This window comes from Halichoerus grypus, chromosome 2 (assembly GCF_964656455.1).
Source record: "Halichoerus grypus chromosome 2, mHalGry1.hap1.1, whole genome shotgun sequence".
In the NCBI taxonomy this organism is placed as follows: domain Eukaryota; kingdom Metazoa; phylum Chordata; class Mammalia; order Carnivora; family Phocidae; genus Halichoerus; species Halichoerus grypus.
In genome coordinates, this window is record NC_135713.1 from 159,235,176 (window position 1) to 159,249,531 (window position 14,356).

At 40.5% G+C, this 14,356-nt stretch overlaps 1 protein-coding gene across 19 annotated transcripts in view; it reads left to right on the forward strand.

Moving 5' to 3' along the window:
• NCOR1 (nuclear receptor corepressor 1) overlaps nucleotides 1-14,356 on the forward strand; it is a 157,753-nt gene that overhangs the window by 26,821 nt on the left and 116,576 nt on the right. For all 19 annotated transcript variants that reach the window (XM_078067955.1, XM_078067963.1, XM_078067956.1 and 16 more), the window contains exon 3: nucleotides 5,665-5,789. In XM_078067955.1, coding sequence (XP_077924081.1) covers nucleotides 5,665-5,789 — 125 coding nt within the window. The remainder of the gene's footprint in view (nucleotides 1-5,664; nucleotides 5,790-14,356) is intronic.

A 14,356-nucleotide genomic window follows, 5' to 3' on the forward strand; every position in this document is an offset into this window, starting at 1 on the left:
TGATGTGCCTTTGCCGCACTTTTTGAATGTATGTGTTATTGTCTTAGGCATTCATTGAACTTCATGCTCCTGTGGGTTTATAATTTCAGCCATTATTTCTTCAGGTATGTTTTTCTGTCTACTCTCCCCCTAGGTTTTTGTTTGTTTTTGTTTGTTTGTTTTGTTTTTCTGAAACATCAGTTACTCATTTCGTATTATCCTGCTGGTCACTGGACCTCTATTCATTTTATTTTTTCTGTTTTTTTTCTTCTGCAGTTTCCAACCTATTGTTAATTTTATCCAGTGGGAAAAAAAATTTTTTTTTAAGATTTTATTTATTTATTTGACAGAGACAGAGACAGTGAGAGTAGGAACACAAGCAGGGGGAGTGGGAGAGGGAGAAGCAGGCTTCCCGCTGAGCAGGGAGCCCGATGCGGGACTTGATCCCAGGATTCTGGGATCATGACCTGAGCCGAAGGCAGCCGCTTAACGACGAGCCACCCAGGCGCCCTCCAGTGAAATTTTTATTACAGGGCACCTGGGTGGCTCAGTTGGCTAAGTGTCTGCCTTCAGCTCAGGTCATGATCCCAGGGTCCTAGGATTGAGGCCCGCATCGGGCTCCCTGCTCAGCAGGGAGTCTGCTTCTCCCTATGCCCCTCCCCCCCTCCCCCCCGCGCTCGTGATCTCTGTTTCTCTCTCTCAAATAAATAAATAAATCTTTTTAAAAAAATCTTTAAAAAAAATTTTTTTTTTTATTACAGACATTGGATTTTTTTCTTTTTTGAGTGGAATATGAACACTGAATTTTACACATTTTAGTACTGCCTTTTGTTGTATTCCTTTAAAGAAAGTTGGATTCCTTCTGGTAGGCAGTTAAATTACTTTTGAGGTTTATTTTTAAACTCTTGAAGGGCAAGTCTAGCGTAGTCTTTATTCTAAGTCTTATTTGTCCACCACTTCTAAACTTGTCTCTTCTGGGGTATTTAGTGATTATTTCATGTATTCATTGAGGTTTCTTCACACTGGCTGGAGGAAATTTGAATGAGTTCTGGCCCTGTGTAAGCTCTGGGAATTGTTTGTTTTATAGTTCCTCCAAACTGTTCTTTCTAAGAACAACCGGAGATATTTAGGACTGGGCTGTGCTCTCCCTTGTGCATTTGCAGATCGGAATTGAGCCAAAGACCTAGGAGAACCCAAATTCACATTTCAGGAAATCTTTCTCTATGTAATTCCCTCTTCTCAGGAAGTCTCCAGAAATGCTATCCATATGGCTTTATCAGACTAGTATGATTGCTTCTTCAGTGAACAAGATTACAGGGCACTGTTTGGATTCCCTTCCCAGGGATGCAATGTGGAAATTGCCTCCAGGCAGAAAGCCTGTAGTGCAGTAGGACTCACCCAGTTTGTGTGATTTTTCTCAGAGATTGAGTCCTGTGCGGCCCATTTTCCAGTGTCTGAAGATAGTTAACTATATTTTGCCCAATTATTTGGCCATCTACTGTGGGAATGTAATTTTGGACAGTTATGTGCTCACAGCTGGAACCTGCAGTGCACTATTGGTTTTATTTCACTCCTTACTCTTAATTTGTCTTGCTGGATACATCCATCCTTTAGAGATTTTTTCAGAGAGTCTGTGGTTGGTAAATTTTCTGAAGTTCTTGAATTCTGAAAAGTTTGTAGTCCTAAAATTTGAGATGGTTTGGTTATTGAATTTGTGGGTTCAAAGTTGTTTTTCTCTGAACTTAGAATATGTGATTTGTCTCTTTCCTTTTTTTTTTTTTTTTTAAAAATTTTATTTATTTATTTGACAGAGCGAGACACCGAGAGAAGGAACACAAGCAGGGGCAGAGGGAGAGGGAGAAGCAGGCTTCCCGCCGAGCAGGGAGCCCGATGTGGGGCTCGATCCCAGGACCCTGGGACCATGACCTGAGCCGAAGGCAGACGCTTAACGACTGAGCCACCCAGGCGCCCCTGTCTGTTTCCTTCTGTAGAGTGTTGCTGATGAGAAGACTTTTTATTATGATCCTTATTACTTTGTAATAGAAACCTATTTTCTATTTTTTATGACACCTAGTCAAGTTTTCTCTTTATCCTTGCTTGTCTGAAATTTTTGTTGTGTCCATCCAGTGTGATGGATTAATTTTTAAACTATGCCCAGCTTTTCTCTTAGGCCCTTTTAAGTCCAAGGACTTTATCTTTTTTAACTTCTGATAAATGCTGTTTTTCTATTATTTCTTAGAATATTGCCTCTTATCTCTGGGTATTGGAGGTTGGGACTTTTTACTCTAGCTGCCATTTTTAACTTTTCTTCTCTAATTTCTAGAGCTGTGTGCTTTGCTGTGTCCCAAGAGAACGCCTCTGTTCTGTCTTTGCTTTCGTTTGCTCTTCACCTGTTCTGTTCTATTGCTTAATTTCACCAGTCAACTTTTTAATTTCTTTGATTGCTATTCGGTCCCTTTTTTGAGGATATCATTTATACTTTTGTGTCTTTTTTACTTTTGCTTAGTCCTTTATCTATTTCTTTGGATGTAAATTATATTTTGAGTGAGTTGTGGTGCTTTTTTTATAAGTTTTTTTTTTTTTTTTTTTAAGATTTCATTTATTTATCTGACAGAGAGACAGCGAGAGACGGAACACAAGCAGGGGGAGTGGGAGAGGGAGAAGCAGGCTTCCCGCTGAGCAGGGAGCCCGATGCGGGGCTCGATCCCAGGACCCTGGGATCATGACCCGAGCCGAAGGCAGGCGCTTAACGACTGAGCCACCCAGGTGCCCCTGTGGTGCTTTTTTTAAAGTGGCTCTGACTTCGGGCGCCTGGGTGGCTCAGTTGGTTAAGTGTCTGCCTTCGGCTCAGGTCATGATCCCAGAATCCTGGGATCAAGCCCCATGTGTTGGGCTCCCTGCTTAGCGGGGAGCCTTGCTTCTCCCTCTGTGCCACCCCCCAACCCCGCTCATGCTCTCTCAAATAAATAAATAAAATCTTAAGAAAAAGGTGGCTCTGAATTTTCTTTAGTGTTTAGTGTTTCTTGATTATGTTTCCAACTTTGTATCTTTTTTCTTAGACTATGTAAAAATTGTGTTTTACTATTATCTGCTTATAGCAGAGGGCTCTCTTATCTATTCCATGTTTCAGTCTGTACTGCTCAGTTTTATCTGTTTATGATTAAAAAATTTTTTTTGTTGACGTGTAATTCATATAAAACTCACCATTTTAAAGCGTATAATATAATAGCTTTTATTTATTTATTTTTTTTAAAGATTTTATTTATTTATTTGACAGAGAGAGAGACAGCGAGAGAGGGAACACAAGCAGGGGGAGTGGGAGAGGGAGAAGCAGGCTTCCCATAGAGCAGGGACCCGGATTTGGGGCTCAATCCCAGGACTCTGGGATCATGACCTGAGCCACCCAGGCACCCCAATATAATGGCTTTTAGTATGTTCACAGTGTTGGGCATCCATTACCATTATCTAATTCCAGAACTTTTTTTTTTTTTTTAAGATTTTATTTACTTGAGAGAGTGAGCGAGAGAGAGAGAGCACACAAGCAGGTGCGGAGGGAGAGGGAGAAGGAGACTCCCCTGTTGAGCAGGGAGCCCAACGAAGGGGCTTGATCCCAGGACCCTGGGATCATGTCCTGAGCTAAAGGCAGACACTTAACTGAGCCACCCAGGCACCCCTTCCAGAACTTTTCTGTCACCCAAAATGAAACTCATACCTCATACTAGTTAATCCCAATTCCCCTCTTCCCTCCTTCCCCTGGCAACCACTAATCTGCTTTCTGTCTCTGTTGATTTGTTACTTATAGACATTTTATATAACTGGAATCATCAAATATGTGGCCTTTTATGTCTGTTTTTAGTTAGCATTATATTTTCTAGGTTCATCTGGGTTGTACCATATTTCATTCCTTGATATGGTTGAATAACATCCCACTGTATAGATACACCACATTTTTTTTTAAATTTTTTTATTGTTATGTTAATCCCCATACATTACATCATTAGTTTTAGATATAGTGTTTCATGATTCATTGTTTGTGCATAACACCCAGTGCTCCATGCAGAACGTGCCCTCCTCAATACCCATCACCAGGCTAACCCATCCTCCCACCCCCCTCCCCTCTAGAACCCTCAGTTTGTTTTTCAGAGTCCATCGTCTCTCATGGTTCTTCTCCCCCTCCGATTTCCCCCCCTTCATTCTTCCTCTCCTGCTACATTCTTCTTCTTTTTTTCTTTCTTAACATATATTGCATTATTTGTTTCAGAGGTACAGATCTGAGATTCAACAGTCTTGCACAATTCACAGCGCTTACCAGAGCACATACCCTCCCCAGTGTCCATCACCCAGTCACCCCATCCCTCCCACCCCACCCCCCACTCCAGCAACCCTCAGTTTGTTTCCTGAGATTAAGAATTCCTCATATCAGTGAGGTCATATGATACATGTCTTTCTCTGTTTGACTTATTTCGCTCAGCATAATACCCTCCAGTTCCATCCATGTCGTTGCAAATGGCAAGATCTCATTCCTTTTGATGGCTGCATAATATTCCATTGTATATATATACCACATCTTCTTTATCCATTCATCTGTTGATGGACATCTTGGCTCTTTCCACAGTTTGGCTATTGTGGACATTGCTGCTATAAACATCGGGGTGCACGTACCCTTTCGGGTCCCTACTTTTGTATCTTTGGGGTAAATACCCAGGAGGATACACCACATTTTATTTATCCATCATGAGTCACTGGGCATTTGGATTCTTTCTACTTTTTGGCTATTGTGAATACACTGCTTTGAAAATTTGTATACCAAGTTTTGTGTGTGGACATACGCTTTTAATTACCTCGTGTATATATGTAGGAGAAGAATTCCTGGGTTATTTGGCAGTTTTAGGTATAAGTATCTGTTTATGATTGTTAGCATTAATAGGTTTCTTTTGAAAAGAAGCTTTTGTCTTTTCAACAAAAAGTCAAAAGTAGGAAAACAAACATTAAAAACACCCACCTGGGGATGCCTGGGTGGCTCAGTCGGTTAAGCCTCTGCCTTCAGCTCAGGTCATGATCTCAGGGTCCTGGGATTGAGTCCCACATCGGGCTCCTTGCTTAGCGGGGAACCTCCTTCTCCCTCTGCTTGCAGCTCTCCCTGCTTGTGCGCTCTCTCTCAGTCTGAGAAAAAACAAAAACGAAAACAAAAAAAAAACACCCCCCTGGAATGATGGAGAAACTATTACTTTTAACTAGCAGGTTGAGTCTCTGGGCTTCTGTCTTTTCATTTGTAAATGTACATGGATCTAACTCAGTGGCTTCTGTGGCCCTTCCAGCTCACCCATTTTTGAATTTAAGTTTGGACTGCTTTTTAGGATTTCATATTGAACACAAGAGTTTGAGATCTTACTGCTTGAAAGTATAGATCGGGAGTTACCGTAATGCATGTTATTAGGAGAATGAGTCAACGATAGACTGAACACCAAATTTCATTTTGAATTCTTTTGAACGATACGGAGTTGAAATGTTGATTATTTTAGGTTGATGGGGAAGAATCAGATCAGTGAAGGATGGAAATCATCATTGCTGTTTCCTTCCATACTTAGTGGCCCATCACTGCCTCTGTGCATTTATACTTGGTTTACTTTCATGACGCTTTTCACTTTTTGGCTAATAAGTAATTTATGATTGTTTTAATACTAGGAATTTGCAGTCCCTGATTATCGTTCTTCTCATCTCGAAGTCAGCCAGGCATCACAGCTCCTGCAGCAGCAGCAGCTTCGCAGACGGCCCTCCCTGCTTTCAGAATTTCACCCAGGTTCAGACAGGTAATGGCGCTCTTTTGTGTTCCCGTCTAGGACGGAATCTCTCAGGTGTGTGTGTACTTCACAAGTGTGCCATTGGGTTTAATGTGGTTTTTTAAAGAATTTTATAACCAAGCCATGATGGGTCATTTATCGTTTATTTGTTGATCTTTTGGAGTAGTTCTCATAATAGTTAAAAAACCCTTTTAGAACTTGTTTCCAGAGTTCACAGTTGGTGCTGTGTGGTGGGAAGGGAGGTAGAGCTAAGCTGTGGTCCTGGTCAGCTTGTAGCCTTGGTCGTGTGTGTAAGCCGCTGTTCTTAATTTAGGCTGCATATTAGAACCACCTTGGTTTTTAAACTTGATGCCCAAGCCCCGTCTCAGAAGAATTAAATCAGTTCCTGGGATTGGGCCCAGGCATTCGTGTATGTCTAGAGTTTCCCAGGTCATTTTCATTTGCAGCTACAGTTGGAAATTACTGATTCAGATTCTTTAAACTTTAGTTTTCTCACTTGTAATAATGAGACTAGTAATGGCAGCATCCTCAAAGGAGAGTATTTGTTGGCCCTGTTCATGGTAGACATTCATTTTCCCCAATGTCCTTACCATCTCTGCTCTCTCCATACCCCATCCTTGCTCTTAATCTAAAGTATGTTGAGCTGCTTTTATTAAATCTCCTTTCTGGCTTTCTTGTTTCAGCAATTTTATAAAGAACCTGATTTTCTATTTTAAAAATATGTTTACTATTTAGGTTTGAAGATGATAAAAGGATTGAGATTATTTGGCTGTGTTTAAAATTATTATAAAATACATTTCTTGGTGAAGGTTGTGGAGAGAATTCAGATCACCCTCCTCCACAATATCTAGCAAATATACAAAAATAGCTCTTCAGAAAGGCTAAAAATCACCCTGTATAAAGAAGGAAAGGTCGGGGTGCCTGAGTGGCTCAGTTGGTTAAGCGTCTGACTTCAGCTCAGGTCATGATCCCTGGGTCCTGGGATCAAGCCCCGCATCCAGCTCCCTGCTCCGCAGGAAGCCTGCTTCTCCCTCTCCCACTCTCCCCCCCCCCGCTTGTGTTCCCTCTCTTGCTGTCTCTCTCTCTCTCTGTTGAATAAATAAATAAAAAATAAAATCTTTAAAAAAAAAAAAAAAAAAAAGGAAAGGCATATAGCCACTGCCATAAACTTGGAAAAGTGGCACTCAAGAGAGGACTTAGAAGAATCTTGCATGACTTGGCCTCCTAGTTCCTACTTCTACTCTCAAAGAAGCAGTGTTGAAGAAAGAAAGAGGGTCAGTAAAATCCTAGGGTTTCTCATAAATACTCCCGAATTTGAGAAAAACATACATGGTGAAGGTTTAGTGGTGGTGAATTGTTTGCTTGGGAATTCCCATTGTGCCATCTTTTTTTTTTTTTTTTTTTAAAGCTTTTATTTATTTATTTGAGAGAGAGAGAATGAGAGAGAGCACATGAGAGGGGGGAGGGTCAGAGGGAGAAGGAGACTCCCTGCCGAGCAGGGAGCCCGATGCGGGACTCGATCCAGGGACTCCAGGATCATGACCTGAGCCGAAGGCAGTCGCTTAACAACTGAGCCACCCAGGCGCCCTCCCATTGTGCCATCTTGCAGGAAGGGCAGGCATGGTGTGTTTTTTTCCAAAGTGATGAGCCAAAGCCCTCAGGACTGTTTACATGTCTGTCTTGTAGAGGAAACCAGGATCCTCAACAAAGGCTATCATAGCCCCAGCCAAGTTTTCCTCTCCTTTGCCCCATTTCCCTGTTCCCTCAGGCTGTAGAAAAATATAGAAAGCCAAACCCAGTCCTCTATCTGTAGACAAATGCCAGGCAAAGGACCCCCCCCCGCCCCCCCGCCCCACCATTCTATACCAGAGAAAATCTGGGTAGGGCTGCACATGTGTGGTACCTGAGCAGTAGGGTAATAATGCCACAAACATGGCAGAGATATGCCTTGAAAAGAACAGTAAAGAAAGCAATACAGAGTGTCAAAAATAAAGCCCCCTACGGGTAAGAAGATGGAAACTGAAGAACCTGCCCCCTAAGTGCTACGCGCTAGAGGAGAACTTAAAATTAATAATAAGGTCTTTAAAAGGTACAAGGCAACCCAGTTAGATAAAATGAAAGATTGGACATTCCAGTGCTCCCAAGCTCACCATTATAAATTCGATATATAAAATAAGTAAGAACAAGGACTAAAACAGGTGTGGCTAAGGTTAGACCTTTGTCGTGCAAGAAAGTCCAGAGATAATCAGAGTGGATGCAGAAGAAAAGGATAGAAATTAAAGCAATTAGAAAGAAGTTGGTAAATATGGAGAATAAATTAAAATCATCCAACATATCATAAGAACATATGTTTCTAGGTGGAGAACCTGTAAAGGAAAGGAAATAATATTCATAATTTAAAAAGAATGCTTTTTTCCTGGTAAAGTGAAGGAAGAACTCTGTAGACTGATAGGGCATACCTTGCTCCGGGGATCACTTACACAGAATGATCAACACTAAGACAGGTCCTGGTTCAGTTCTTGAAGTTCAAGGATAACTAAAATAATCAGGAATCCAGGAAGCAAAGGAAATCCTTGACAGGGAGGAAAGAGTCTGGCTTCAGGCTACAGTGTTAGAAGATAGTGTAGCAGTAGCTATAAAACGACACTGACATCTAAGAATATTATATGCCGCTTAATTTTAAGAATAAAAGCAACAGGCAGACAGTTTTAGACGTGAAAGCACTGATCATCTAAAACTTCTTGAAGAATTTCTAGGTGATGGAATCCTGTCAAAGAATGGAAGCCATGGTGAAAGGACTGTAGTAAAGCCACACACCCCTGTACGTAAAAAGTCTATGGGAGACACCTAGATGAACTGTGGTTCCATCACTGAACGTCAATAGCAAATCTTGAGAAAGTAGAAAGTGATATAACTACAGGATCTAGAGGTAATGTGGGTATTGGGAGACTGGTTAAAGATATGCACTTGAAGAGTACGCCTGGAGTATGCCTCTAAAATGGAATTGTTAGGTTAATAAAAAAATTCCCATCTAATGCTTTTCATAGTTTTCCCCTTACCCTTTAGCAGTAATTTTTTAGGAACTAATTTCTTGTGGTAAAGGAGCATTTGCCTGAAGTACAGCAATTCCTTCTTCTTTTTTTTTTAAAGATTTATTTATTTGAGAGAGAGAGAGCACAAGCAGGGGGAGCGGGAGAGGGAGAAGCAGGCTTCCCCTGAGCAGGGAGCCTGATGTAGGACTGGATCCCAGGACCCTGGGACCATGACCTGAGCCGAAGGCAGATGCTTAACCGACTGAGCCACCCAGGCACTCCAGCAATTCCTTCTTTTAAGCTTTACTTCATTTTATTTTTTCTCTTAATAGCTGAATAAAAACAAACCAAATAATCTTCACTTAAAAAAATATTGTATGTGATTCTTTCGTTGCTTTATTTTTGCCTATACATCCATTCATCTGTATATAAGAATACAAATGATGACTGGGAATGGGATTCATCTAATTTTGGCATTGTTTCTGTGTGGTGGATGTGGGGTGATTTGCTACTTAGTTTTGTTCTGTATTCCTGGCATTTTTTGGTTAGCAAATCTATGTCATTTTATAAACTGTGCTCTTAAAATATGAGTCATTTCTGGGTGAATATCATCAATCACATTTTCTAGATTCAGAAAAATTAGTCCACATAATTAGAATATTTGGATATTTAGATGAACAGATGCAGAACAGTTGAGGTAGTTTCAGATATTATAAAAGATTCACTGAAATTCAGATAATTGGCTTTCCTTTGAGCAGCAAGAGAAGCCAAATCATGCTTGTAAATTTGAAAATTTAGATGAAATAAATTTTGTTTCAGAGAATAGCCTTCCATAGCTAGGCATAACTAAAATCAGTTGATGTAATTCTAGATGATTTTTGTGGACCACTGTTTTGAATAACTATGGACCTTATGACATATTCCCCTTAAATGAGGGTTATCTTTTCTTTAAAATTAAAATGAGGGGTGCCTGGGTGGCTCAGTCGTTAAGCGTCTGCCTTGGGCTCAGGTCATGATCCCAGGGTCCTGGGATTGAGCCCCACATCAGGCTCCCTGCTCTGCGGGAAGCCTGCTTCTCCCTCTCCCACTCCCCCTGCTTGTGTTTCCTCTCTCACTGTCTCTCTCTCTGTCAAATAAAATCTTTAAAAAAAAAAAATTAAAATGATAGGGTATAGGTATATTATAGTAAAAACCCAATTAATAACTTTAATTTGTTTTAAAGATATTTAAAGATGATATTAAGAGGTCATGGAAGTCAGTAAAATGTAAGAGCTTCTAAGTTTAAAAGTCTATAGAGATTTTTTAGTGTGAAAAGCTGATTTTTTTTATACCTCATTTATCCATTCATCAATTGATAGATACTTGAGTTTTCACTTTTTTTTTTTTGAAGATTTTATTTATTTATTTTGACAGAGAGAGAGACAGCGAGCAAGGGAACACAAGTGGGGGGGGTGGGGGGGGAAAGGGAGAAGCAGGCTTCCCGCGGAGCAGGGAGCCCGATGTGGGGCTCGATCCCAGGACCTTGGGATCATGACCTGAGCCAAAGGCAGACGCTTAACAACTGAACCACCCAGGCACCCCAAGTTTTCACTTTTTGACTGTTATGAATAATGCTGCTAGGAACATTCATGCACACATTTTTATGTGACCATGGATTTTCCTTTCTCTTGAGAACATGCCTACGAGTAGAATTGCTTTATCATATGATAGTTCTCTGTTTGTTTGCCATTGGAGAAATGACTAGACTGTTTCCAGAGTGGCAGTACCTTTCCACTGGTTTTAGTTTTTAAAAGGCAATATGTTCATTTAAAATGCAGTTTTCATGCTTAACTCCCCCAGGACTTCAATATAAAATTATATTTGTTTTTGAAATTTTAAATGGTTAAATTATACATTTATTTATCCATGAGTAGCTTTGTTCTTGTAAAAAGGATATGCAAGCTGAAATGGGAAATAGCCTGATTTCTTTTTTCTTTTCTTTCTTTTTTTTAAAAGATTTTATTTATTTGAAAGAGAGCGCACACATGAGTGGGGGGTGGGGCAGAGGGACAGGGAGAAGCAGACTCCCTGCTGAGTGGGGAGCCTGACATGGGGCTTGATCCCAGGACCCCGAGACCATGACCTGAGCCGAAGGCAGACACTTAACTGACTGAGCCACCCAGGCGCCCTTAGCCTGATTTCTTGATGGAAAGAGAGCTTTCTATACTCAGTGTTTGTCTTAATTGTCCTGTGTCCTGGTAGCCTTGTGTTCTTCTCTAGCACTGGGTGTATTCTACCTTCTGGCTTCGGTAAATCTCATAGGCAGATTCACTAGAGGTAAAATATAATACTTGGAAGTTAACTTTTGTAGGTTGAGGGGAAAACTGAGGGCTGAAATCCTGCTTGGGCAGTTGGCCAGGCCCTGTGTACCAGTGCGTTGCATTTGCTTATAGACATTTCACACGTAATTTTCTTGCAGGCCAGCACTGGCCCTGATTCTAAGTGTTGTGTTGAGGGGCTGGGGCTTTAGCCTAATGCTGGATGCTTGTTTCTGATAAATGACCTCTGGCTGCACTGGGGGGGATGAATTTGAGATGGATAGACTAGAAGTGGAGAGAACATGTGAGAGACCTGAAAGAGAGAGAGTGCAGGCATAAGGTAGGGCAGTGAAATGGAGTTTGAGACAAGACAGGCTGGGGTCAGGAGGTGAGGCCACCAAGTCGTAGCAGTTAGCAAAGGCGAGGGAGGAGACTGGATGAATCTTAGGTTTCTAGCTTGTGGGATGGCTGTTGGTTCGATTGCCGTGACACCAGGATAGAGATCAAGAAAAGACCAACAAGGGAAAGACAGCTTGAGTTTGGTATGAGTTAAGTTTGAGGTTCCTGTGAAACATCCAGGTGGAGATGTATCTAACATGCTCAGGGGAGGATCCAGATCGGTACATGTGATCCAGGGAGGGCGGAAAATGAGAAGGGCTAGAGTTTAAAGATGAACCCAGAGGGTCCCCAACATCTAAAGATACCATGAGACGGAAGCCTCTGAAGAAGAGAGAGAGAAAGGAAAATGATTTTGAAATAGTGGTCTTCAAACAGGTTACTTGCATATTTCTCAAAAGAATTTTGAAAAGCTGTATTGTACATTTTTAAGTTGACATCTAAAGTTTTTTATATGTCTTAAAAGATGAATATAATTTGTCATATTGAAAATATTGGCATTTTAAAGCAAAACTGCTGTGATACATTTTTAAACGTATCTGGTAGAATCTAAATACCACAGTGATTTGATACCCTCATCCACTTAAAATGATACCATATATGAACAAACTTGTCTCTAACAGAACTTCTTATTTTGTTCCTTTTTCCCTTGGAACTCATATGTTCATTCTTCTTTTTTTCACAAAATGTATCCTAATGTGATTCGTTTTGGTTATTCAGAGTCATTTATTGATCAACCTATCTTACAACAACAACATGTAAAATATCTGTTTCTAAAAGATGATCTATTAAAGAAACTTCTGGATTGAAATACTATTTCAATATCAAAACAGCAGTCATTTAAGAAAACAAACAAATTTATCAAATATAAGTAAAATTTCATGGAAATGCATCCATGCATTTTAATGAGATAGATGGGGCTGTTTTCAACATATTACCCATTGATAGAATAAAGGCAGCATATACTCTGTTCTGATTTTTTATTTTGATGAAGGTACCACGAAACCTTAACCACAAAAATAATTTCTTACGAGGTATATATCCTAAATCACATATTTATCTGAGACGAAAATGTTAGTTAACAAGTTAAGTTCTTCAATTTTGTTGAAGGCAGACGTTTGGGAACTGTTGGCTTGCAAAAGGATTTGTTTCTTTGCAGCCCTGGAGGTACATACACTTGGGGGGCCAGTGCTTCCGTGAAAGGTCCAAGAAGGGTGAGCCGGAAGCTTTCTATGTGTGCGCATCGAGAGAAGCGCAGTTGTGGGAGAAGCGGAGAGCTCCAGGTTTGTTATTCAGTAGTCAGCGTAGGTGAAGAGTGGATAAGGAAGCTCAGGATCTCTGGAAGTTGACAGTTTTAAAATGATCTGTGCTCGTGTTCCCTGTGGAGAACTGTCGCGTGTGCCAGCAGAAGACTGTTAGGTTAGACCACGACAAGCAGGGTGTTCCAGTGTCCTGGAACCCGAGAGGCGGGAGAGTTTCAGGAAGGAAAGAGTAAGTAAAGGACAGGTCAGCATATGTCTAAAAATATTCTTTTGCTTTCAGTTTCAGGAGGTCATTGCTGACTTTAGTGAGTGGTGACCTCTTGTAATAACCATGAAACAAGCGATGGGGGATTAAGTCAGAGTCCAGCGAGTTGAGTGAATGGAAAAGAGTGGTGAAAAAGTATAAATCATCCTTTCAAGTAATAGTAACCTTCTAATATAAAATTTTTGTGTTAGCCTTTCGGATCTCTCTTTAGTTCCTAGGCTAGTCTTTATTAGTCATGATTCTAAGAATTAATTTGTGTGTGAACTTTTTTATTGTGGGAAAATATATGTAACATAAATTTGCCATTTTACCCATTTTTAAATGTTCCAGTTTAGTGGCATTAAGTGCATCCATGTTGTGCGACCATCACCACTATTTCCAGAACTTTTTCATTACCCCAGAGAGAAACTCTGTTCCCATTAGGCAGTAATTCCCCGCCCCCCTCAGTCCCTGGTAACTTCTAATCTACTTTCTTTCTCAATGAATTATTTCACACAAATGGAGTCATACAATGATTGTCCTTTTGTGTCTGGGTTATTTCACTTAGCATAATGTTTTTAAGGTTTATCCATATTGTAGCATGTGTCAGAACTTCATTCCTTTTTGTGGCAGAATAATTGTCTGCTGGATGATCTATATACTACATTTTGTTTATCCCTTTGTCGGTGGACAAGGGTTGTTTCCTTTCGGCTACTGTGAATAATGCTGCTTTGAATTTTGTTGTACAAGTGTCTGTTTGAGTCCGTTTTCAGTACCTTTGTATCAGAGTCCCTGTTTTCAGTACTTTTTGATATATACCTCATACATCCAGGTGGAATTGCTGTGTCGTACAGTAATTCTTTGTATAGCTTTTTGAAGAACTGTAAAATTTTGTGGCTATATAGTTTTACATTCCCAGTGGTAGTGCACGAGGTTCCAATTTTTCCACGTCTTTGTAAACACTTGTAATCCCCCCCCTTTCTTAAAACAAGTTAAGCCTCTCTACTGGGTATTAAATGGTACCTCATTGTGGTTTTTGATTTGTGTTCCCATAATGATGAATGATGTTGACCATCTTTTCATGAGTTTTTGGCCATATGCATTTGTATATCTTTGGAGAAATGTCTATCAAATCCTTTGCCCATTTTTCTTTTTTTTTTTTTTTGAGGGGTTGTCTTTTTATTGTTCAGTTGTGGGAAGGAGTTCTATATATTCTGAATATGAAAAGCTTTTCAAGGGGCACCTGGGTGGCTCAATCAGTTGAGTGTCTGCCTTGAGCTTAGGTCATGATCCTGGGGTCCTGGCATCAAGCCCTGAGTCAGGCTCCCTGCTCAGTGGGGAGTCT